Source organism: Pteronotus mesoamericanus, unplaced genomic scaffold (genome assembly GCF_021234165.1).
Source record: "Pteronotus mesoamericanus isolate MK-2021 breed Mesoamerican mustached bat unplaced genomic scaffold, CSHL_Meso_final scaffold_651, whole genome shotgun sequence".
In the NCBI taxonomy this organism is placed as follows: Eukaryota; Metazoa; Chordata; class Mammalia; order Chiroptera; family Mormoopidae; genus Pteronotus; species Pteronotus mesoamericanus.
Genome location: NW_026555325.1, coordinates 45,561,515 through 45,586,673, shown reverse-complemented (window position 1 = coordinate 45,586,673; position 25,159 = coordinate 45,561,515). Strand labels below are relative to the sequence as shown.

Here is a 25,159-nt window from a genome sequence, read left to right as displayed (position 1 = left end):
TCTGGCCATTTCTATGTGACAACAGAATTAAGAGCCAGGATGTAAATACTGTTAAAAATGGAAATACTCTTATGAATTTTTGAGTTGTAGCCTCTAACACACACGCACACAAATTAAGAATGCATAAAAAACATTCTTTCATTAATTTTCATTGGTTCCTGAATCATCACCTTCAGATACACTCTCCTGATCTACAAAATTTTTGCAATCAGCCAACTAAAGATTGCTTTTTACATACATATTATTTTTTCTGGAAGATACCTGAAATACAAAGCTATTATCAACTGGCTGTGCATTTTTAAACTATACCACCTAGTGTTTTTACTGTAAATCACATTCCTTTCTTAACAAAGTATATTTTCAAGCATAACACCACATAAGAACTGCATAAAAATCCCAAAAATATGGGGTAGAGCAAAAGTAGGTTTACAATTGTGAGTACATGAAACACAGAGTTTATTCTTGTACTACTATTTTTTAATTATTGTATTATTTTCCATACAAACAACCATAAACCTACTTTGCCCCACCTGTATGTAAAAACTAGCTCTGTTTAGAAAGCACTTCATTTCAAATATCTCTTTACATTTTATCTAGCCTTTATGTAATTGAATCCTTTTGGTTAGGGATTTGGGTTGACTGAATAAAGAACCTCTTAGGTACTAAGAAACATTAAGCATAAATACCATTATTCTTTTATAAATATTATGATTGTAGTGGAGTTGGACTCATGCCCAGAGAGTGAAACATTCTGAACATTGAAATAGAATCTTATTCTAAATATTGTCTATAAACTGTGAGACTTTAAAAAATCTCCATTAGTAACTTTAAAGTATTGGCCAAAAAATGGAAAGTCTGAATCATTACCAAACGAGTAGTGGAAAGAAATGGTTGGCTAGTTCTTTTCCCAAGTGGGAGTGATACCATCTTGGGACCTTTTAGTATATTTACTTATAACATTTGATAAAATATCTGCATATAAAATGAATAAAAATATTATCCACTTTTATTTCTTCGCCCAGAATACAAGCCATCCCACTTTAATTTCTCCTCAATTTAAACACTCAGAATCTGCCTGGTGTAACATTCTCAAAGCAAAACAATACTTTTTACTGTCCATGGCTTTGTCTAGCACAATGTGAAGCCTAACTTTTCTAAATTAAATAAAGTTAGAGAGGAGCTATTACTTAAAAAAAAACAAACAAAAAAAACAACAACTGTGAGAGCAGCTATAGATAATAACAACTCTATAAACAAAGTAAGTCCTTAGTTAACGTCATCAATAGGTTCTTTGAACAATGGCCATGCAATTTATAAGGAAACCAATTTTACCATAGGCTAATTGACAGAAACAACAGTTAATTTCTTATTGCATCTCATCAACATTTTAACAAAACAACATTAAACAAAGTGACAAGGCCCTGTTGTTGCAATGGTATGTTAGGTTTTCTTAATAAGATAAAGATGAGAAATCTGATGGAAGCAACAAAGCGTTCATTGATGAATGGATAAAGAAGATAGTGTGTGTGTGTGTGTGTGTGTGTGTGTGTGTGTAATTCAGCCATAAAAAAGAAGAAAATCTTGCCATTTGAGACATAGATGGACCTTTAGGACATTGTGCTGAAGTAAAATAAATCAGTGAAATGGTCTCATGCAGAATCTAAAAAAAAAAATTAACTGATAGAGACAACAGATTGGTGGTTGACAGAGGCAGGTGGTGGGATGGGAACAAATTGTGTACAGGTAATAAAAAGGTACAAACTTTCAGATATAAAATAAATAAGTCCTGGAGATACAATATAGTGACTACAGTTAAAAATATACTATATATTTGAAAGTTGCTAAGGGAGTAGATTTTAGAAGTTTTCATCACAAGAAAAAATATTCTGTGTGGTGTAAGGTGTTAACTAGACTTATGGTGGTGATCATTTCACAATATATACAAATATCTAATTATTATATTCCTAAAGTTAATGTAATGTTATATGTTAGTTATATGTCAATAAAAAAGATGAGAATTCTGCTGAAGGAACTTTTAAAAATCTTAAAATTTCACTGAAAACAATGTCTTTTAGGATTGGATACAATTAAAAAAACAAGCTAAGATGTGCAATATCTTACATAAAATTTTCTCAGGAAACTTGCTGATTACGAGTGTGTGAAGTTGCTAACTAAATGTCCTTGTCTGCTCTTTGTCTCATCAGTTCCCATGTCCGCTCATAGACATGGCCAGGTCCTCTTGGATTTGTCCATAGAGACATCTTTAATCTATAGTGTCACTGTAAAATTCTGCTTTGGAATCAATTCTGACTTCATACTTTCTTTTTCTTTTTTTAATTGTTATAGATCGAATTTATTGAGAAGTTATTATGTACCAAGACTTCACACTATTTCATTTAATCTTTTTAAAATTTTTCAATTACTTTCAATACTATTCTGTATTAGTTTCTGAGATAAAGTATACATTCAATACTATTCTGTATTAGTTTCTGACATAAAGTATAGTGGTTAGACAATCATGTACTTTAGAGAGTGGTCCCCCCGATATTTCAAGTACCCACCTGGCCCCATACATAGTTATACAATATTATTGACTATAATCTCTATGCTGTAATTTACATCCCTGTGACTATTTTGTAACTACCAATGTGTACTTCTTAATGCCTTTCCCTTATTTCACACTTTTACCTGGTGGATAAGTTGGATAAGACATTCTAACTATTAGAGATAGTTGTTACACCATTACTAGTTTCTGAGTTAGGGCATGAGTCCACATTGTCCAAGCAAATTAAAGGCAAGCTACTGAATGTCAAAACTTATGAAATACTGCCATTACATTTTTTTGTTATGTATGAGAAATTACACTTAGAAAAATATGAAGTGTGCCAAAATGAGAAAAATAATTCATTATGTGTACACACATTATCAAATATTTTTCCTTGATCTGGTGATATTTATTCAATAGTCCATTTTTTAACAGGGTAAGCCATATCTACCACAAAGTTATTCATGCTTTGAATTTCCATTAATCTACTGATGACTTAAGACAGGATCAATACATTAGACATTTATTCGAAGGGCTTTCCCTACCTTTAGTTTTCTTACAGCATCTCTGACAACTTCTGTTCCTTTAGGCTGCTCCACCTCTGTACTGCCAAGAAACTGAAAATTTTCTTTTGTGAGACACAGGCTTTACTTCATTATATATCATTAAATCATTTTGAAATATAACATGACATAATAGAATGATGAAATAGTAATGTAAATCCAAATCCTAATTAAACAGGAGTTATTAATTAATTTATATTTTAAATTATATGAAAATGTCAAGCCAGTTGGCAAAAAACAATACCATATGACCTCACTTATAACTGGAATCTAATGAACAAAATAAACTAACAAGAAAAGTAGAACCAGAGACATGGAAACATGGAACAGACTGAGAGCTGTAGGAGGGGAGGAGGGAGCAGGAGAATCGTGGAAAGAAGGGGAAGGGACTAGTCAAAGAACAAGTATGAATGACTCATGGGCATGGACAATGGAGAGGGGATTGACTGTGGGTGAGAGGGGTGGGCTGGGTGGAGGGAAACAAAAGGGAAAAAAGAAATTGGGACAACTGTAATTGAATTAACAATAAAAAAATGTTTTTAAATGTTAATATATTATTTAACCACAGAAAGTTTTTATTATTCAAAAAATTTTTAAAAACACATTTTCCTGACTATTTTACTTGTAGATGTTTACTGGAAAGAAAACTTTATTTACTGGAAAGAAAAAGTTATTTCATTGAGCCCAAGGGAATAAAGTTGACCTCAAAATTTAAAATTTAAAACATATTAAAAATGAAAAAGTTATCTGTAAACTCAAAGCATATAAATGCTTCTTGTTTGTTAATGTATTTAAATGTCAACAGTGCATTTTAAGATATTAATATGGTTCACTACAAGTTTATTACCTCAAATAAACATTTTTCTTTGTTTTTCCAATTATGACACTTAAATAGCATGTAGTTTTAAAGAACAAACATTTAAAATACCCAATATATACCATCCAGCAAAGTTTAAGCTAAACTACATTAAAAATAAAACATACATGGTCTACAATTTTACTGTATTATCAAATATCCCTGATATTTAACTTTTTAGTTAAAAACTGATCTATCAAAAAACTTTCATAATAATTAATGTAACAAAATCTTCTATTCTAAAGAGATAATACCTCCTAAATAAAAGTCCAATATCATAAAATATTCAAGAGCAATTAGAATTGAAATATGGGTATTTTACTCTATAAAGTATTTCTATATAAATAGCAAATAATCATTAAATTTATTAAATGTATATAATTTCACAAAGATTTTTTTGTTACACACTACCAATTATACCATCAAAGTGAGTCATAATTTCATCACCTTTATATAAATAGATGTGTGCGTATACACTTTAGATCAAATGATTAAAACACAGTCTTTTTGTGTATTAATTCACTTAATGGAAGGGAACAAAATAGCAATGTCACAGTATCTTTTAAGACCACATTTAGACATTCTTTCATTCATGTAAAAATAACAATAACAATGAAAGAAATTAGACTTTTCATTTTTCAAACTGGGGTCTTTGTATCACCTGCTTGAGGATTACTCAGGAAGCTGGTTAAAATATAATGCGGATTTCTCAATCAAATAAATCAACACCTTTAAGGTAGGGCTAGGGAATTATATTTATAAAAGCATCACAGGTGTTTCTTTGTACTAAAGTCTAAGGAACAGAATTAGAAAATATCAACAGATCAGAAAAACCACAGAAGGCAAATACAAAAGGTGAGCTCAAAATATGGGACATAAGCATTAAGATAAAAACAAAGACATTTTGCTTCTCAGATTCTATAATTCCTAACAAGCTCAAAGTATACCACACAACTTCTGCTAGAGCCTAGAGACAATGCCATTTGGCATTCTGTTTGCCCAACCAAGATCCCAAGTTTGTTGACCAGGTCTGCAAAAAAGACCAAAATGAATGGAGAAATTCTCAGCTTAAGAGAAACAGAAAACCAGCTACTAAGATGTGGGAGACAAGCAAATCTATTCCCAACACTAATGTATCTGTCACATTTTTTCTATGTCAAATGAGTATATTCAACCTTGACTACTATTTGATAGAATCACATGGGACCTTTAAACTTTGATCAGTGCCTAGGAGTCTAATTTAATTGGTCTGGGGCAGAACCAGGACATCTGTGGATTTTAAGGCTTCCCAGGTGATTTTAATATGCCGTCAGGTTTGTAAAGTGCTGTTTTAGATCATCCAGAAAGGATAACGGGTTCAAGTGACAGGAAGGGAGTTACCACAATAGGGGCTATCTAGTTCTGAGTAAATCCACGGGGTAAACTCCCATTCTCAACATCTCTGAATTCATCATTCAGAGATTCCCCATGAGCGGGCAACCTGGTGCTAACACAACAGGGAGACAAAGGTAGATTCTTTATTGTTGATTCTTCACCTAGAGGAACAAAGTATCTGATGTGTCAATAACAGACTAGGAGAGTAACTGGAAATATTTACAGAAAGAATACCCATGCTTCAGCAGAAATGTCATTAAGTATTATATGTAAATAGGCTATATGGGAAAATTATGGAAGAATTCCAAGTACATTCTAAATGAAAAAACCTCTTGCTGTGCTCCAGGTTTTAATATGTTTATTTCACATGGGCTTTAATTAAAACATCTAAACAGTGAAACACAGGGAGAAGCCTTGAATGATGGTGGGAATTAAACTATAGAAACATCTCATACGGAGCATAGTACTTCACTCAATTTTGCTATGTAATGTTAAATGATCTAAGTAGAAAAAAATCTTAACACTAAAAAGTAGGTTATTTCTTATAATATTTTCTGTGATTTTAAATAATGAAAGTCATCATGATACTTAGATTAAATAATTCATATTTACATGCACCCTATGTGTCTACATAAAATATTTATAAAATTCTTATATATGATGCAGCATGCTGGAGTAAACTCTAGGCTTAGAATCTGAAGATGTTAAGAAGTCACTTAATCTGCCTTATCTCACTTTTGAAAAACAAGAATAATAATATGCTCTTCTTTCCTTATAAAATTTTTCTGAAGATCAATTACAATAAGAGATGCAAGAAAAACAACCCTCTGTAAAGTGCAAAGTGTTTTACAACTAGGAGGGTGGCCACTCCTCTGTTCAATTATTTAGTGGGTACTCTTGGTACCTGCTCAGCAATCCCTGGATCCATTTAGTCAGCGCTGGGACCCACCCTCCCCATGCTTTGCTGGTAAGGGCGCACACTCAAGACCTTCAGGAGTCCTTTGGACTCCTTTGCCAGTACTTTTGAGGTCACTTTGCCAGTACCAAGAGCTGGAAATCTCTGGGAGTTTCGTTTCCCCCATATCACGACGTCCTTTAGCCCGTAACTGGCATGGAAGTACAGAGACCCAGCACATTTGCTTGGAGCTCGGGTAAATATGAAGATGTAATGCAGAGCTTCCCATGGAATCAGGTGAGGCTGGGGGTCCTTCTACCTGACACTGTGTTCTTCCTTAATTTCTTCCCTTTGCCTGCCCTTCTTTCCCTTACTGGTTGCTCCTGGGAGTACTATCTTAATAAATCACTTGCAATTCTGGGAGAAAATGACATAAAACAATGTTAAATGCTTATATTCAGGAACATACAACCTAGGATACAAACCCCCAAAGAACCGAAATACTCTGTTCTAAGTCCTATCAACAGGCCTGTGTGAGAGTCAGAAGTAGGACTTTGGTTTTCATCTTTTCCTGCTCTGCCTGGTGCCTGAAGGGCGAAAGACAAGATGGAACCAAATCATGCCATGGCCAAGGGATTCATCCATCCCATCCCAACTGAGCTGTTAACTAGCTGGAGAAATAAGGCATCAGAGCTCTGGACTGTAAAATGCCAGACCTGGCTGAGAGCAGAGGTGAGGCACGTCACTGAAAGAACCTAAGCAATTCCACATGTTAAACTGAAAGTCTACTACACCTTTCCCAGTCTAGCTCCGAGGAGACTGGCTGCTGGTCTTCTGAGGCTCCCCGTAGGATTCTTCTCTAGACAAAGTAGCAACCTGCTTTAATATCTCCTCTAGGTGATTCTGATGCATGTGTAAGTGTGAAGGCCACTGTTCTAGGTGATTCAACATCAAACCAAGTAAGGAGTTCTCGAAATAGAGAACAGGAGAAACCGAAGGAGGAAAACTATCCAACACTTCTCCAAAAACAAAGGTATGAATTTTCAGATGAAAGAATTCAAGATTATGCCATTCTAAGGAGTGAAACACACATATAAAAGCACAATACATTAGGTTCATCATCAACACACTAGAGATAAAGAAAAAAATCATACAAGATCCTGAAGAGAGAGAAACAGACAAACAAGAAAACCCACAAAGAACCAGGTATATGAATGGCATCAGAGCTCACATTAGCAATAATGAAAGAAAAGTAACTTCAAATTCTAAGGCAAAGCAACTTCAAATTCTAAGGGAAAGGGATGATTTAGAGCCAAGTTTCCATGTTACAAGGAAAAAAAAATATGCACTGAGATATGGAAAGGACCAAAAAATTTACCTTCGATGACTCAATTCTCAGTAATAAAATAGAAAAAAAATGGAACTCTGGAAATGGGAGGGACAATAAGATGGTGTTGACAACACTACAAATATGACAAATCAAGACATAGCAGCACCGCAGGTTATTCCAGACACCAAAGAAAGTAACAAAGGAACATGGAAAAGCTCAAAGTTGCAGCTCCAGCGAGTGGGACTTGGGAGAAGGGCTGGGGAACATTATGCTGTTTTCCTTATAAGCCTTGGGTCAAGAGCTGACTGTCTAAAATAAATATGGATTACTTGGATAAAATAAAAACTAAATTAAGCCCCCAAATGATAAGTTAATGTTGTACCTATTCATTTATTCCTTTAAAAATTGTTGAGTATTTACTGAGTCAAGCATTTACTAAGTGTTGGGTATATAGCTGGAGAAATGTCCCTGTCGATTAAGAAGTACAAATTTGACCAGCAACATTGAAAGGAAAAGAAATCAACAGAGACAAGAGGGAAGGAGGGGGGGAAAGGGAAGGGAAGGGGAAAGTCAAGGAACATATAGCAAGGACTCATGGACAAAACCAAAGGGGAAGAGCTGAGGGAGGGAAGGGGGAGGGGACAAGGGAAAGTGGTGCGGGGGAGGCAGAGACAAATGTATTTGAAAAAATAAATTAAAATTAAATTAAAAAAATAAAATAAAATAAAAATTTAAAAAAGATAATTTAAAAAAAAGAAGTACAAATTTGTAGTTACAGAATAGCCATGGGGATGTAAAGTACAGTATAGGAAAGGGAGCAGCCAAAGAAATTGTAGGCATGACCCATGGACATGAACGATGGTGTGGGGATTGCCTGAGGGAGTTGGTGGGGGGAGCTGGGTGGAAAGGGGCAAAGAGGGAAAAATTGGGACAACTGTAATAGCATAATCAATCAAATATAATTAAAAAGAAAGGACCCTGTCCTCATAGAATTTACATCCTAATAAGAGCGTGTGTGTGTGTGTGTGTGTGTGTGTGTGTGTGTGTGTGATCAAGATTTCTATTTTTTTCTTATGTCTAGATCACAGATTTAAAATATATCTTACATGGCATAAGTAAACATAACACAAGTAATACAGATAGAGTGGACAGAGTTTGAGCAATATTTAAGATCAGGTGACCAAGGAAGTCCTGTCTAAAATGGTGACTTTTTGATAGAAACCTGAATGAAAGGAAGAAATGAAACATATACTCAAACATATCGAGGTTAAAAGTCTCTGATGTGTCAGCTAGGTAAGTAGACTCAACAACTGGGTATACAAAGTGGAGCTTGAGGAAGCAGAATTCTGGGTAGAAGGTGTGGATTAGGGAAATCTTGTCCCTGAGATCTCAGTGGAAGGCCTGAGAGGTTGAGAAGAGTTCCAGAATCACGGGTCCTCAGGCAGCTGCCAGGTTTCAGAGGGAGATGAAAGAAAATAATGCTGCAAACAGGAATAAGTGTTCAGGGAAATGGCAAGGGGAATGAGAAAAATAACATCATTAATACTAGTTGGAGTTGGTAATGGAAAAAAAATAGTTAAAAAAAGAGAGAGAGAAATACTAGTTGGGGTTGTCAGATTAGCAAATAAAATTTTAGATGCTGGTATTGGTGAGAATATGAAACGGTACAGCGACTCTGGGAGATTGGTCTCTTTTAAAACTGAATAGGGACCTATAAGACAACAACTGCACTTTTTTGGGGTATTTATTCCACAGAAATAAAAACTTATGTTCATGCAAATATTTGTCTACCAATGTTCATAGTAGATATATATATAATTATTATTATTATTGTTTTTCAGTTACAGCTCTCCCACCTGTTCCCTGTTGTTCTTCCCTGCCCTGCTCCGCCCTCCATCAATCCCCACCACAGGGCCGTGCTGTGCGGTGAGTCCTCTATTCATGATCCGTGAGTTGCCCTGTTGCCTTCTTTCCCCTATTATCCCCCTCCGCTCTCCCCTCTGGTTACTGTCAGTTTGTTCTTTATTTCCAAGTCCCTGGTTCTATTTTGCTCATTTGTTTGTTTCGTTGATTAGGTTCCATGTATAGGTGGGGTCATATGGTATTTGTCTTTCACTGTCTGGCTTATTTCACTCAGCATAATACTCTCCATTTCCATCATAGTAGATATATTTTTAATAGCCAAACATTGGGAATAATTCAGATATCCTTCAATGAGTGATTACATATTCCAATGAGTGGTTACACAAACAATAGTGTATCTATACTATGGAATATTATTCAGCAATAAAAATCAATAAATTCTTGATACATACAACTTGGATGTATCTCAAGGGAATTATGCTGAATGAAAAAAGTCAATCTCAAAAAGTTTCTTTCCTAGTAGGTATTTACCTAAGCAAAAAAATAAAGAAATATTTTATTTTTTATATTCTCCTAGAAAATGGGACAATGGTATGCTTAACATTTTAAAATAAGGAAAAGTAATTGTTGTTAGGTTTAAGCAACGTTATGTCTTAGCTCCTCCATGTGGCAGAAAGAAAATAACCATAAAGACGAGAGAGTATAAGGTATCAAACTATTTTTGATTTATACATGTAGATTCAGAGTGTTATTTTGCAGTGTGGTGAAGAACAAATGAAAAAGTTATGTGTTCTGTGGTAAGTGACAATGGTTGGTGCCATTTTTTATTACTTTAAGTTTTCAAAATTTTATCAATTATTTTTCTTTATAGCCTCAAATAGACAACATTCATTTCAGTATGTTTTGGATGGAAAGATTAGACATTAGACCTCATATAAGTACAAGTGTGTGTCTTGCACAATTGTAAGCTCGTGCTTTGAAGCTCTGCAACAAAATTTGTTTGCTTATGAATAAATTCTTGTATTTTAATAGTAATGAATGTTCACTACAAATAATTCAAATACTACAGAAAATGTATTAATGAAAATAAGCATCAACTACTATTTTATATCCAAGCGGTAACTATTGTAAAAATGTTATTTTCTATCTTTAAAGTTTGTTACAGTAAAAGTAATTTGTCAGAAAGTATTAAGCTAATTTATTAAAACAAACAAAACTGGTTAAATCACAATATATAATTGATCAATTGGGCATTATTGTGTGCATGTCTGCATATATATTTAATTTTGACTGTTAGGTTATTAAAAAGATTGATATTAAAACATTAAATATGACTTAAGAAATATGGATAGATAAGATAATAAGTACAAAAAGGACATTTAGAATGTATTGAACTATGAAAAGTAAAAAGGTAGCAATCAAAAAATATTTTGTGTATTCTTAGTATATATACTGAAAGGTATGACAACATGGCATATATTTTAAACAGATTTTACAAATGATAAAAAGTCTTTTAAAAACCTTTTATAAAGACAAATACAGAAAAATAATTGATAATGTAAAAATCTAATTATATATTCATAAAAATATTCCAATCTATGCATCTCTCTGCTCAATGCATTTGAATACACAGCAGAGATACTCACAACATGTATTTTAGAGTCTGCAGTCTGTTAAAATTAAATACATAAAATGTCATTAAACTCACTATTATATACAACGCATTTATAGACTTCTCCATTTAAAATGCTAATGAGATATTTTATATTTGGCTGAATATTTTCCAAAATTTCCACAACTATTTTTCAATTAATTAAATAATTACAGAATTTTTTAAATGAATCTCAGGTGATGTCTGCATTCATTTATTCTATTTCTTTTATTATATTCTTTGCAATAAGCATTTTGCAAAAACCTGAGTTAAAGTTTGAGGAATCCACCTTCATTTTCAAATATTATTCAAGATTGGCTTTTTTTTAAAAAAAAGTTTAAAGGCTAGTTTGGTTTATGACTTGCTTCTTTGCCAGTAGAGAGCAGTGTTGGACATGACATGGACTCATTCATAATACCTTACTTCCTCAAATGCTTAATCACTCTGTGAATAATGTAGGGTTTATTTTTCTAAACGCCAGATTAATTACCATTAAAATAATTAACTAAAGACTTACTAAGCATAACTGCTATGAAATTTGACACTATTTAACATAAGAAGCTGATTTCTAACAGAAATAAATGGAGTACATTCTTTATGTCTAATTCAAAGTATGCCAATTTTATGTAGATAATATGTTCTTTATGTAATTATTTAAAAATATTAAAGGAAAATAATTTATACTGTTTTACAACATAAAAACTTCATCTAACATCAAGTTTAAATAACTATTGGTAGCATAATGACCAATATTCTAATCATTAAAAAAAACAGGTACGTGTCTATCTTTGTAACCAAGGTTGCAGAGCCTCAAATAGGATGAGGCTATTCTCTTGGTGTTAATCTGACTGCCTATGTGTTAAAAAAAAAAAAAAAGTATTGAAACCTGCTAGCTACTCAACTGCACAAGTAGATAAGCCATACAGGAGTCAACCAATTTAATTTTTATAGTCTTTATTTTGCTGACTTGTAATGCCACAATGCAAAGCCATACAGGAAAAACCATTTTTAAGAAGCACATCATAATAGTTGATTTCTTAAAAAAAAAAAAAAAAGTCAGAATCAATCAGTTTTGAATCTATTGACTGCCAAAACTATAATCCTGAAAAAATATAGTTCAAATAGATCCACCAAAAAGTTGTACTTTAAATTGGAAACTAGATACGCTACAGGTTATCCTTTAAAGGAGGTCCAAAACATTTGGACAGAGAATTAAAAAAATGCTGGGTTCAGTATTAAGAAGCCTACATTTTCTATTGGATTTGATATTTACGTTTCTCATTTTATTATATAACTTTGTATTAAATTGCAACTGTTTTTATTTTACATGGATATGCTGTGTATTATTTTAATAGGCTCTTGCTTTTAAAATAAGACTTTAAAGTTTAAGCCAAAGCACTGCTACTTGCTATAGAAACCGCTCTCTGTCTAGATGCAAGCAAGGGTCTTCCAAACAGAGCTTTGAATCACACGGTCACAGTAGGGAGCAGCGAGTTTTTGTCCTGTCTCAGAGACGACCCCCTCCAACGGTCAGACCTCCTTCCCATCTGAGTGAGACAGGTGGAATGAAGAACAGGGCATCCACTTGCATTATTTTAAATAACAATATTACTAAAATAAATAAATGCCAACTTAAACAGAAAACCAGCGCAGGCATTGGAGCCAGCCAGGCTTCGCAATCCGTTTTATCATTGGAGAACCACAAGATTCTGAACTGTGGAGATATCCTCATTGAAATCCCATGATGCTATAGATGTGAAACAGAGGACCAGGATGGGCGAAGTGGCTTCTCAAGGTCTGGAAAAGCTTGCTGGTAGCAGAGCTAGGGCTCGGATTCCAGCTTTCCTAATTTTCAGACACATACTTTTTATTGTCTTTTTATTGTTTTGCCACCTTAAATTAAACAGAAATAGAATAAAAGATAATATACTGGATATATATTACTCATTTATGCCACATTCATTTGGCTAATTAAGACTTGTATGTTCTCTCTGCTGTGAGATATGCTTAAAATCTACAGGAGTAAAACATATTTGGTTGGCTTTACAGTTAGGTAATTAAATTTCCAAATACGATTTATTTACTGAAACTCTCAGGGCCTCAGTTTCTTCATTCATAAAACAGGGATAAGCTCATAGTGTTTTTGTGAGAATTAAAAGAGAAAATCCAGCCAGTACCTGGCTAAATTCACTAAAATAATAAAATAACAAAGTATCAGTCAAAACAAGCTAATAAAAAGAGCTAACTTACCCACAATGGACTGTGAAGTGAGAAAAAAGAACTACTTTAAACCATTAGTATTTGAATATTGGCTCTTGAGGCCGCTAGAATCCTTACCAACCCAAATGTACAAATGTACTTTTCTCTGAACATTTTATTGGCTATTTTCAAACAGTTATTCCTAATTCTCATTGGAATTTAATTCAATTGTACTTTTCATTGCAATTTAATCAAATAAAACTTGAGACAAGAGACATTTTTAGTATATCTCTACATGATGTCTGTTTGTGAATGCTTCATCAGTAAGTTTTTATATATACTATTTTTAAAAAATTTTTTGAGAAAACCAAGCATTTTTCTTGTTAAATAGATTCCTAGTTTTTTTATAGTTTGCAGTAAGATTTTTGTATTCTACCTATAACAAGATACTGCTCTACAGAAAATATGTACCCTATACTCGGTGAGCTTATCATATTCTCTTATTAAACCTAGTAACATCATTCTACTCCACCTAGAGCCTCATTATTTAAGTACCATCTAAATAGACTGCAACAAGAAAGATTCCAAATAAACAATAATTGCTGTAGTGAAGTTTTCTGGCTGCAAGTGATCACTGTTTACTTGAAATCATCAGCCATTTTGGAGAAGACCTCATTCCAAGCTGTGAATAGAACTCCTTCACACTTGAACATCAGTGTGAGTGATCGTATTAAAAGACTTTACTACTCGAATAGCTGTCCTTGTTTCTCTAGAAAGAGGAAATTCCGCTTCTCAGGTTGGGCATAGAGCTCTTCCGAGTGAAAAATGAGTGTGGGTTCATGGTTCTCCTGAAATGATTAATATGGCCTCTAATTCTGTGCAGCATTGCTGCATGCAGAACTTTCATTAGTGGGCTATGATGGCGCAAGCAAAGGAGACTAGATTCCGTCCCCTGGGGTTTTAGCTTCTAGATTTAGAGATTCAAACACAGACATGGAACAAAAGAAAAGAACAACAACAACAAAAAAAAAACCCCAAAAAAACAAAAAATCTGAGATCTGGAACGGACCAAGACAAGCTTAATGCCTAACAATGAATGCACGGTTCTACTCCCTTCCATCAGGTGCCCCCAGAAGCAGTAATGAGAGCAGGCTCTGCACCAGAGCAGGCCTTCTTCTATTTAACAGGCAGTTAACTGAAGACCTACTATGTGCCAGGCAATGTTCCAGGTACTTGGATACAGTCATGAAGAGAAAAATCAAAGGGCGGAAGTAGCTTAGTGGACCCATGCCAAAGGATTTTAGAGTCTGCATGGACACAGGGTTTAAATTTTGGCTCTGCCCTTTGATAGGTCTTTGTATAAAATCTCTGAGCAGCAGTTTCCTTCTTTTGTAAAGTGTGAATAAATATCCCTATACTTATAAGTGGGTTGTGAGCAAAAGTTCCATGGGTAAAATTTCTGACACATAGTAGGCAGTCAATAAATATTTGCTTCCATTCACAAAAATCTTCCCAAATGATTCAGAGGTGTTGATTATTTGCTTCTAGATCCTCGAGTAATACTGGAAAAATAGGGTTTGTGATACTGTTTTCAACAAGGGTCAGGGTTTTTTTCTTCTTCTTTTATAGATTCCACATAATTCTATTATTAATATGGCTTAAATAATTCTGCCAGGACACTTGTGATTCTGGCTAATTAAGTGACAGATGGGGAAACAGAGAAGCATCAACCATCCAGGAATGGCAGGATCCTGGTAATTTCCTATGGTGGAGTAAGGGAAGGAGTGAATCATTGGGTTTCTGAATAATCAGTTGAGAGTATCTATAGTAAGGAGTTGGCCTTGCAATCAGATGTTGATGTGAGTACATAAGCTGTTTTATCTCATTAACTCATAGGCTAATTCTCTGTTTGTAAAAGTGAGCAACTATTTTGCTTCCACTATCACAACTCTTCTTTATGCTCTTGTTACAATTAGGCCAATCTTCTAACCCTATTTTAATAATTTAGCTTATTTTTAAAAGTCCATATCTTTTTATTTTAAAAGACAACTATATTTATGTTGTTTCAGTACTTGAATACAATTATCATTAATTAGCATCACTTTGTCTTCACTGTAATGCTTAATTGGTTTGTTTGAACCTTAGTACATGCTGATTTTATTTGATTTTCCTTGACCTTTAAAAAACAAATCAATCTTTGCATATTCCTGGGCAGCTTTTGAGAGTATTTTTCAGCTGCCCTTTGAAAGTTTTAATCCAGGTATTAACATAGACCTTTATGTTTTATTGGACTATATTTAAAACTTTCTTAGCCTGATTAGTGATGATAATTCCAAATTATATAAAAACTCCCTTTACATATACAGGATTATATTGCAGTATAGTAAGTGTTCTGGGGAAAAAAACTATATACATTTTTATTCCCCATAATATATTTGGTTAATATATCAAATATTGAAACTTGTTATTTTCACACAGCAGAACTGGCATTTGAGGGAAAGCTTTATTCTATATACACATCATTATAAATATGACTAAAGTTTAAAGTAAGCTACTTATTTTTAACCTAATTTTAATGTAAGCATTTTGTGACATTCCATTTCAATTCCTTGCCTCTCAGGCTTAACAGCAAATACATACACTGACTCAGTCCTGAGATTAATTTATTTTCATCTAAAAGTGATGAATGCCACTAAAATGCACAAATAAGTGAAGTATGGGCAAGAACATGATAGCTTTAGAATCATGAGACTTGTTTGCCTCTCATTTCAGGGCTGATCTAGTATAAATTTCAAAATTATATCACGTCTATAGAAATTATGGATCCTGCTTTACATAAAAATTAGGGAACAAATGGCATTCTTTCTTTGCTCCAAAAATGTATATTCTACTTTGAATATCCAAGTTGAAACATCTGTGCAAACCCAGGGAGTCTCACTATATAAAGCCACGATACACTTCATAATGAAATTTTACCAGAGACTCTGAGAGTTATTGCCATTTTAACATGATTAATTCTTTATCTGAAGGTCAGATCACATTTCACACAGCAGACAGCTTAGGGAAGGGCCTTTTTTCAGTCCATGATGACACCTCATTGGAACTGGAGGGGCCCCCATCACTAGAACCCCATCTGTCGAGTTGTGCCTGTGGAAATCCTGCCAGCAGCCGGCAGGAAGGAATGCAAAGTGGGTGGGTAGTGGGGAAAATGTCACGAGAAGGGCAACTTTCTCTTCATCTCTCAACAGACTTGTTAGCCTCTACACAAAAAGTAGTTTCTGGCTTCCTACTATAAAAACACTTTCTGGGAGAAGGAAAAAGTTCAGGTTCTGGTTGCTTCTTCTCCACGTGGACTGAATTTTCAGTGTACTATTAGGATAGCAAATTTACCAACTCAGCCTCTACGTGATGTGTAATATACAAACACTCATGTAAACACTGAAGACAAGGAGCTTTATTGTTGTCAATCCCTATTGTCCTCAAAGACTGGCTGTTTGATGAATGATGAGGTCAAACTTACTCTGCATAGTCTTATAGTACTTGAAGAAAATCTAGAAACTCATGGAGATTAATTTTTTAAAATTAGCTCTGCCATTACTAATTTGTTTCATTGTATCTACTTTATATCCTAAATTTGTTACTCTTTATAAAAAGTGGTAGTGGTACTTCTATATAGTCATTGTGAGGACTGCTTGAGATAATACACCAATACAGTTTAGCACAACGTTTGGTATTTAATGAATTCATATTTAATACATTTGTTTCACAATCAAATAGGATAACTAGAACTATTTTATAATAAAAGCCAAAAAGTCTCCATGAAATTATATTGTTCCATACTATATATGATCCAAGTATATTATAGAGAACAGCTATCATCAATTAGTTTCTGGCTTTTATCTACTACTCTGAAATTATACAAATACAAGTGAAAAGGAAAGGATGTTTGTCATGCTGCTTATCCCAACGGTGTTAATGTCCTATTGTAACTCCAGGAGCTTTAGAAGTGAAGATCTGAAATTAAAAAGAACTATGAAATGCATATATATATTAGCAAACATACACACTTATTAATCAAAATAATAAAGTAAAAAATTTGGTAAGTTACAAGAATTCTATCTGCTATTAAATTAAGTGGTATAAGTGCACCATTTAGGTATGGGGTGATGTCATTTATGAGGTTGTGCAGTTGGTTACGATATGCTATGAAAGAAGTTATTCTGTGGTCATCAGGAAGCACACTGGCTATAAATTGGTTCAAATCTGAAACTTGCCCTGTTAAATAATCCATTTAACAAAGGTCAAGGCATGAAACTCAGGAAATACATCATAAAAATGATGTCAATGCCACTAATTTAAATGTCCCAATTTCTATAGATAGATGATTGATAGATAGATGACAGATAGATTTGCACCAAACTGGTTAACCTATCAATTACGATATTCTGTGTGAATAGACTTGTACACTGATAATTCCATCAGTATCCTAGAACAGCACATCAGCTCTCAATGGGTAAATCAATTATAAACCATATCCAAAGATTTAGCATGATATGGCTATTTGCTTGAGAATGTTTACTGGCAGGGGCATCACTATCTCACAAGAGCATCAGTTCCTATAATGACCATTCTGTGTATTATAATAGCTTCCTAGTATACAATTATTTAGGGGAGGTTGATAATAAAGCAGGAGCTAAAATACTGAAGGAGTGAAATAGTTTGTAAATGACCTCAATTAAGAGAGGAAGAGTGGCACACTTCTTTAACATGACACCCAAAGCAAAGGGATTTCTGAGAGGAAGAACAGGGAATTCATCTGCCAGGCCAGTTGTTCTGGGTAGAGTCGTGTGAAAAAAACACCCACCACTTGTGGAAAGTATTCAAGATTGGAAAAGGCAACAGGAGATTTAGTGTCCTCAGAAGAGCCGGGGGTGTTCTGGAGCAAGAAGCAGCAAAGTTCAGAGCACAGGTGGAGGACAACAGAGAATTTGCTGAGTTACCTTGAGTTCCCAGGGATCCAAGCATAGTTCCTTTTTCAAAATAACCCCATTTTTTTTCATTTGACTGATTAAAAAAATTATTCTACTATGTCCCAAAATGTATTTAAAGTGGCTCTAAGGAGTCTTATACAATAGTTGTGTCATAAACTAAGCTACAAGTTCTTCAGCAACAGCATAAAATATGTAATCAGTTAACTATATGATTCACTGTTGACAAGGTAAAGTAAAAAAGTATTTCATATATATGATGGGACTTGATATGCAACAGGATTAATTTATTTCACTGGCAGAAGTGTTTGACAGTTCATTAAATTTGAAAGAGACCACTAGATGTTTGTTTTCTTTTACAATAACTATGAATAACAGCTTCGCAGTTATTAACTTTATTTCAACCCATCATCTTCTCTGCTATTTTCAAGTACTTTGGAGAAATATCTATCACTTTCCATCAAAATGGGATAAAACATTAACTACTTTTGCCTTTACGGTCTATCTTACACAGTTGCCTGTCTAAATAACTTTCTTTATAATTGTTACATCATCGTTTATGCACTTTAAGACATCGTAGGGTACCTATAATATGGAAGCAACTCAAACCCTGCTTTAAAAATGGTTTCCCTTAGACGAGTTCCCACTTCCGGAAGGTCTGTCAAGTTTTTACCAGCCCCAGTAAGTTTGCAAAGTCAAGTTTTCCAAACTGACAATATACAAATCATGATATCTTGTCCATTTTATTTTTCACACAACGTTCTTTTTGGAGCGTTCCTCATCTCCGCACTGTTACCGTTGGCGTTAGAAGCCATGCCACCCCCTCCCGCGGTACAGCGTGGCAGCAGCTGCATTATTTCTGCTGCATAGCTCTCTTGAAAATGGTTGTTAGCGTTATTTTGAAATATTCTGTTGTAGTAAATCAAGGTGGTAATTATTAGGAGGACAATGTCTTTTAGGCAAATTATGATAAACATTTTTAAAAGATACATCAAGGCCTTATTCTGTTATGTTAACATAAAATTAACTCCAGAGGGTTACGATACAGGTGGGTATAAATTTCTGAGAATTAATTTAAATGTATATATATTGCTAAAATTTTATATTATACAGTATCATCAAAATAAGCGTGATGCTAACATGAGCATTACTAATTTAAGGATTCTTAAAGCATTAGCTAGGTAACTGTGTTCTCAGTCATTTGTAGAAAGGATCCAATGAGCAATATCGTATGCAAAGTCCACAGCAGCTGTATTCATGTCTCGTTATGTTCACAAGAAAAGAAGACTTTTCCTGAAAAGCACCCTTTAAAAACACCTTTAAAAAGTTATGCTCTGCTGGCATTTTGAAATACTCAGCAGTTAAATGAAATTCTCACAGATGGCTAGAAAGCATAGAGAAAGGGGCAATTTCTAATACATTTTAGCCTTCTACTATGTACCACACACTGTAGAAACTATTTTTAAATCTAATTCTTCATTTCAAGGTAATGGAATTATCAGAAAGTGTTCCATTAATTTTTAGATTGAAGGTAGACAATTTTCACCTTAAGTAAAATCAATAATATCCATTTCTACATGTATTAAAATTATAGACATTACCTTACAGACATAATAAATAATTTAACATTCTTACAGCACTAATGAAAAAACATGCTATAATATCTTTATTAAAACTGACTTTAGGTTCAAGATCACATTCTGATAAAAAAGAAAATAAGTGTTCTAAAATGTAAAGATAATCTTCCATTAAAAACTGCCTTGCCAAGCATGGGATAATCATGGTAAATTAAATGCCTAATGGAGCACCTCCTGCTCTGGCCATCAGATGCAGCTCTCTCCCCTCTCTCTCCCTCTTCTCACTGGGACTGGCCCAGTCTAAAACCATCCATTGCAACCTACTAGTATCCTCTACTCAAAGCCTCCCCTCAACTGCTTCTAACCCTGCCAAGGCTTTCCTAAGTATGAGAATTCTAATAAAGTATAAGTTGGCCTGCTTATGAAATCAAAGCAAGTGAGTAAAAATATACTCCTGAATAATATGAAATGTGTGTGTTGAAAATAGTAAATATGGTCTGGAAAACCTGGTGCACAAAAGGCAGGGACATGCTGAATGTTCAAGGTTGGAAACGGCAGCCTGGTAGAGGAGAAGACAGCCTACAGGCAGATATGTTCAGGAAGCAGGCAATGACAATAGGACACTTGTTCTTTTCTATTCTGGCAATTTCTCAGGAATAAATTGTTAGAAACCACTCATCAGATGAAGCTCATGAAGCAATGAGATGTTGGGTCATCCTTTTTCTAAGAGAACAGAAAAATCTTTAACAGGAGACACTGTCCACTTATATATAAAAACAAAGGGCTTAACATTCTAATACCTGGTAACACACTTCAGTGATTAGAAGCTTATGCTTTAAAATAATGATGTCTAAGCTCTGCTGATTATTAACTGTGTAGCGATGGCAGGGTATTTAATTTTTTAAAACTTCAATTTCCTTACTTGTAAAATGGGGGCCCATAAGAGTTGCCAAAGTAGGTAAGTATATATAGAGTTGTTATAACTACACTAACTACTGCGTAGGGTTGACATAAGGATAAAGAGAGAATATGTGCCTGATAAGTTATAAGCAGTCAAGAAGTCTAAAGTATAAATTGATCAATCAGCTCATATCAATGACCAGTCACTAACCTTTACCCAATTAAACCAAAGGTAGTACGTTAGAAGATGTGAATTCAGGGAAAGAAAATTTGGGAAAGACAAGGGTCACTACTGAGGGAGTATGAAAGAGGAAATGGAAGAAGACAGAGGGTTACTAAAACAAACAACTGATATCAGTTTGACTCCATCAAGTCTTGCTAATCAGAGACGGACATTCAGAAAATCTTGATGGTGATATGTGTACACTATGCAAACATGTTCAAGAATAACTTAAGAGAAGTATTTCCATCACATTGGAAAGTTACTCCTTACTTTAGTATAGCCAATTTTATTATAATCTTAGTACCCAAACATTTTGTTTATCCAGGTATCACCACCTCAATGAATTATTCAGAACCTGCAATTTTCTTTTTTTTTCCTCTTAAATTCTTACCTTTGGATGATTTGGATGCTTATTAACACTGCCACAGCTGGTGTGCAAGAGCAGAGAAAATTGAAACTAAAGCTACTTGATTTTGCTGCTTGTTATTAGCTTCCTATAAAGATAGGTAGGGAGCAAGATAGACACGACTGATTAAAAAGACTTTATTTGTGTATTCCATTTGTTTGCCACTTGTATCCTCTAAAACAAAGAAAATACTCATCTTTCCCAGAGCTTCTCAAGTACAGTGCAGTCAAAATGCACATTTCTAGGCTCACTCTAGACCTACTAAATCAGAATAAGTGGACAGGATATTTGCATTTCTAACAAGTATACTGTTAAGAAACATTAATCTATTTTAAATATATCTAGATAAGATTAATTCTACATATTAAGTGATAATATTTCTTTGTGCCACAAAGCATTGTGACACCTTTTAATCTGGTCAAGGATGTGCATGCCCTACTTACTAGAATGTCTATTTATATTAAGATAGTGCAGTAAGGGTGTGTACACATTTAAAAAAAAAATGGAGCAACAGCATTCCCATGGAATAAGAAACCACCAACCTCAAAAGCAGGTCTGTCTTTTTATATACTTCAGTAAAGAAGGCTGCTTTAACATGAAATTCAAAAAGTTGTACTATGATAAAAAAAAGTTGCATGAATGATAATAAAAACACCACCTTTATCTGTTAAAAAATCTGTAACAGTAGTTAGAAAATATATACTTCTACTCTTGCACTTCTGAAACTAGGAAAGGCAACTTGATGAACAAAGGCATTACATTTCAAACAGATCAGAATCCGAAAGAACATTACGTGCACAGACCAGGCTTCACTTTTTATGTGACCTTGACAAATGACTCAAGCACTCTCAAGCTGTATTCTTATTTCTAAAATGTAACAACATTAGTTCTGACCACCTCACTGGAATGTAAAAACATAAACAAATGTAAGGCAAGAGACATGGCAGTTTGCAGTAGAGGCCACTCCTCTAAATGGCATGCAATTTTGTAGTTCACAGGAAATGGCTTCATGATGCTTGTGATTACTTTTTAGACATTTTATCATGAGGCAGGATTAAGTATGCATGCAAGATAATATTGATGATCCTTACTATTTAGTACTTGAAAGGAACTTACTGGCTCATTACTCAGAAAAATAAAAAGAAGTGTTTTGTGGCTTTTTTCAGGTTTTAAGAAATTGTCTATTTGAAAGATGTTATACCAACATAAAGATAGCCAATTTCAAAGTTGGTACCATTTGTGTTTTGAACTGTAAGATGTAAATTCAGAGTTGGGAGATATACACACACACACACACACACACACTCATGTGCAATTATACATGTGTATATTACACACATGTGCCTTACGTATATGTGTACACACACATGAACTTAACTTTAATTAATTATTATTTCAGAAGTCAATTAAAATCTTTGGGTAAAAGAGAATATGGAACAGAAAAAAGGAAATGTCTGATTTGACTCTAAATGGTGGAAAGAGGACATAGTAAAATACTCAAGTCAAATTCCTTCTTCTTAGAATGCCAGCTTTCACCTGATTTTCTGCAAGTGCTTTTGTTAACTGAGAAAACATTCTTTTCTTTGATAGCGTTAAAACCTGAAAACAGTAGCTTGTTCTAACATAAGTTTGCAGCATGAGACAGATTTAAAAATAATTTTTTTGTCTTTTTTCCTACTTATAATAGGTTTCTAATGAATTATTAGAGCTCTTACAATGCAAGATGACAGCATTAGTCTTTCCGTTGTTTAGTGTTTACTGATGGTCACAATATACTATGGCTATATTCTGGGACTTCAGTTATTTCTTAGATAGCTCCAAACTAGATGCTCCAGAGGACATCAAATTTAATGTCTAGAACCAAGAGATGAAGCTGAGGATTTAAGACCCCTCAGAAAATAGCTTTAATTAAAAAATAGATAGGTTTGTATTGCTCAGCCTGAGGCCTGTTGGACTGTGCTGGGGGGAAAGGGGAGGGGGAGTAAGTAACCAAGACAGCAGAAATAGTAATAGCACAACATGAGTAAGAGTCACAGACATATAGCTTCCACTTCTGCACAAAAAGATAACCTGGAAACATGCATTGTTAAGATGCCTTTTAGCCCACAAAGTGAAGGACCAACTGAAACTGAGGGTATAGATGTAATGTATGATTTTGATTTCATATGTAGCCTCAGCACTCTGTTCAGTTTCTTCACAGTCTGCCCTGTAAGCCTCAGCTCTTTCCCTTACTAGTCATCAACCCTCTAAGGCAGCCAAAAACAATGGCCATGACTTGACTAAGGGTCACAAATATGGGTTTCTGTAAGCTAAAAATAATGTCATGGCCTAAGTTGTTTTGGCTTCCGAACAATAAAGGGAATGACCCCTGGCCATGAAACCAAACTGAGGGACTGTAGCACTGACCTCAAGACCTGAAATTACGATTTACTGCCCTTACCTCACTTGACCAATCAGCGAGACCCACAATCCCGAACCCCTTACTCATAACGACTCGTAATTTTGTTCTATAAAATCCTTTGTCTGTAAACCATGGAGGAGTTCAGGCTTTTGAGCATTAGCTTCCTATTCTCCTGGGTGGCCCCATTCGTAATAAAATGGATAATCTTTCTCCACTGCAGTTCTTGGGTTCAGTGTTTGGCTCTGCTAGCACCAAGTAGTTAAACTCTTTCTGTTCTGTTTGGTAACATAGATATCTCTGACCTCATTATCCCCTATCTCAAGTTCCAGTCTATCACTACACTCCTGTCATCTGGGAATGTAATTGAAGGGAGGGTTATCTTCATAATTCTCTATCTACTTTACCTACATAACCACTTTACCCTCAGCCATATTGAATCCTTAGACTTTCTAACACATTCAGTGTTCTGGGGTATCTCTCAGGCGTTGTACATCCTGCTCCCTCTGACTGAAACGACCATCTCACCTCAATCACTAAGATCATTTCTGTTGGTTATTGAGCTCCATTAGAAAATTCTTCTTCACCCTTCACATGGATGCTCCTCAGAATAACTCAAAGTGCCATAGCGTGTAAAATAATGAGTCAGCTATATGCTTATATATGGGATGTGTACAAGTCTTATACTAATCCATGGCCAAGATGAGAACAAGGTCTTCTGAAACCAAAATTCCTCCCACATATGTTAGAGTTTCATAATGTGGAGATGAGTCTTGTGTGACTAACCAAGGACCCTAGAGAGCTATGCTTGGAAGCTTCTCAGGCTCCTGATACTTTTGTATGCATTCTTTCTCTTGTTGTAACATTTTCATCACCTTCATTGAAGCCTTACATGAGTAAGGACACACATGCATGTCCTTCCAATTATTCAACATTGTGTAATCCTTGGAGATGACCTCTTCCATGACGAGACTGTGGGGCAGGCACGTTATATACCTGCAGTCTGGCACCTAGTACATGCTAAAAAACAATAGGCTGAATCAGTCCATAACAACTGTAAAGTACACTGTAAAGTAGACATTAATGTATTTTGTTCATCAGCTATTCTGGAATTACAAACTTCTCTCTTGAAATTAGGTTAAAAGGTTGTTATTTTATGACTTAAAATCAAACTCAGTATAAATGTAATTATACACATCATCACACCATGATATGATTCATGGTATAGCTGACAACAAAGTCATTTAAATCTGCAATAATCCATTAATTTTTTTTTTTAACTACAAAGATTTTTATTTTATATTGGTGGCCATTAAAAGAGCCACTGCACTCAGTCAATTAATGCTGCTATTTGGATCATTTACTATAATGTCATATGTGTTTGCAATCGA

The 25,159-nt window shown here is 34.4% G+C and overlaps 1 protein-coding gene across 2 annotated transcripts in view; it reads right to left on the bottom strand.

Annotated features, from left to right (window-relative positions):
• GULP1 (GULP PTB domain containing engulfment adaptor 1) overlaps nucleotides 1-25,159 on the bottom strand; it is an 82,732-nt gene that overhangs the window by 43,339 nt on the left and 14,234 nt on the right. For both annotated transcript variants that reach the window (XM_054562587.1, XM_054562588.1), the window contains exon 2: nucleotides 3,091-3,162. In XM_054562587.1, coding sequence (XP_054418562.1) covers nucleotides 3,091-3,162 — 72 coding nt within the window. The remainder of the gene's footprint in view (nucleotides 1-3,090; nucleotides 3,163-25,159) is intronic.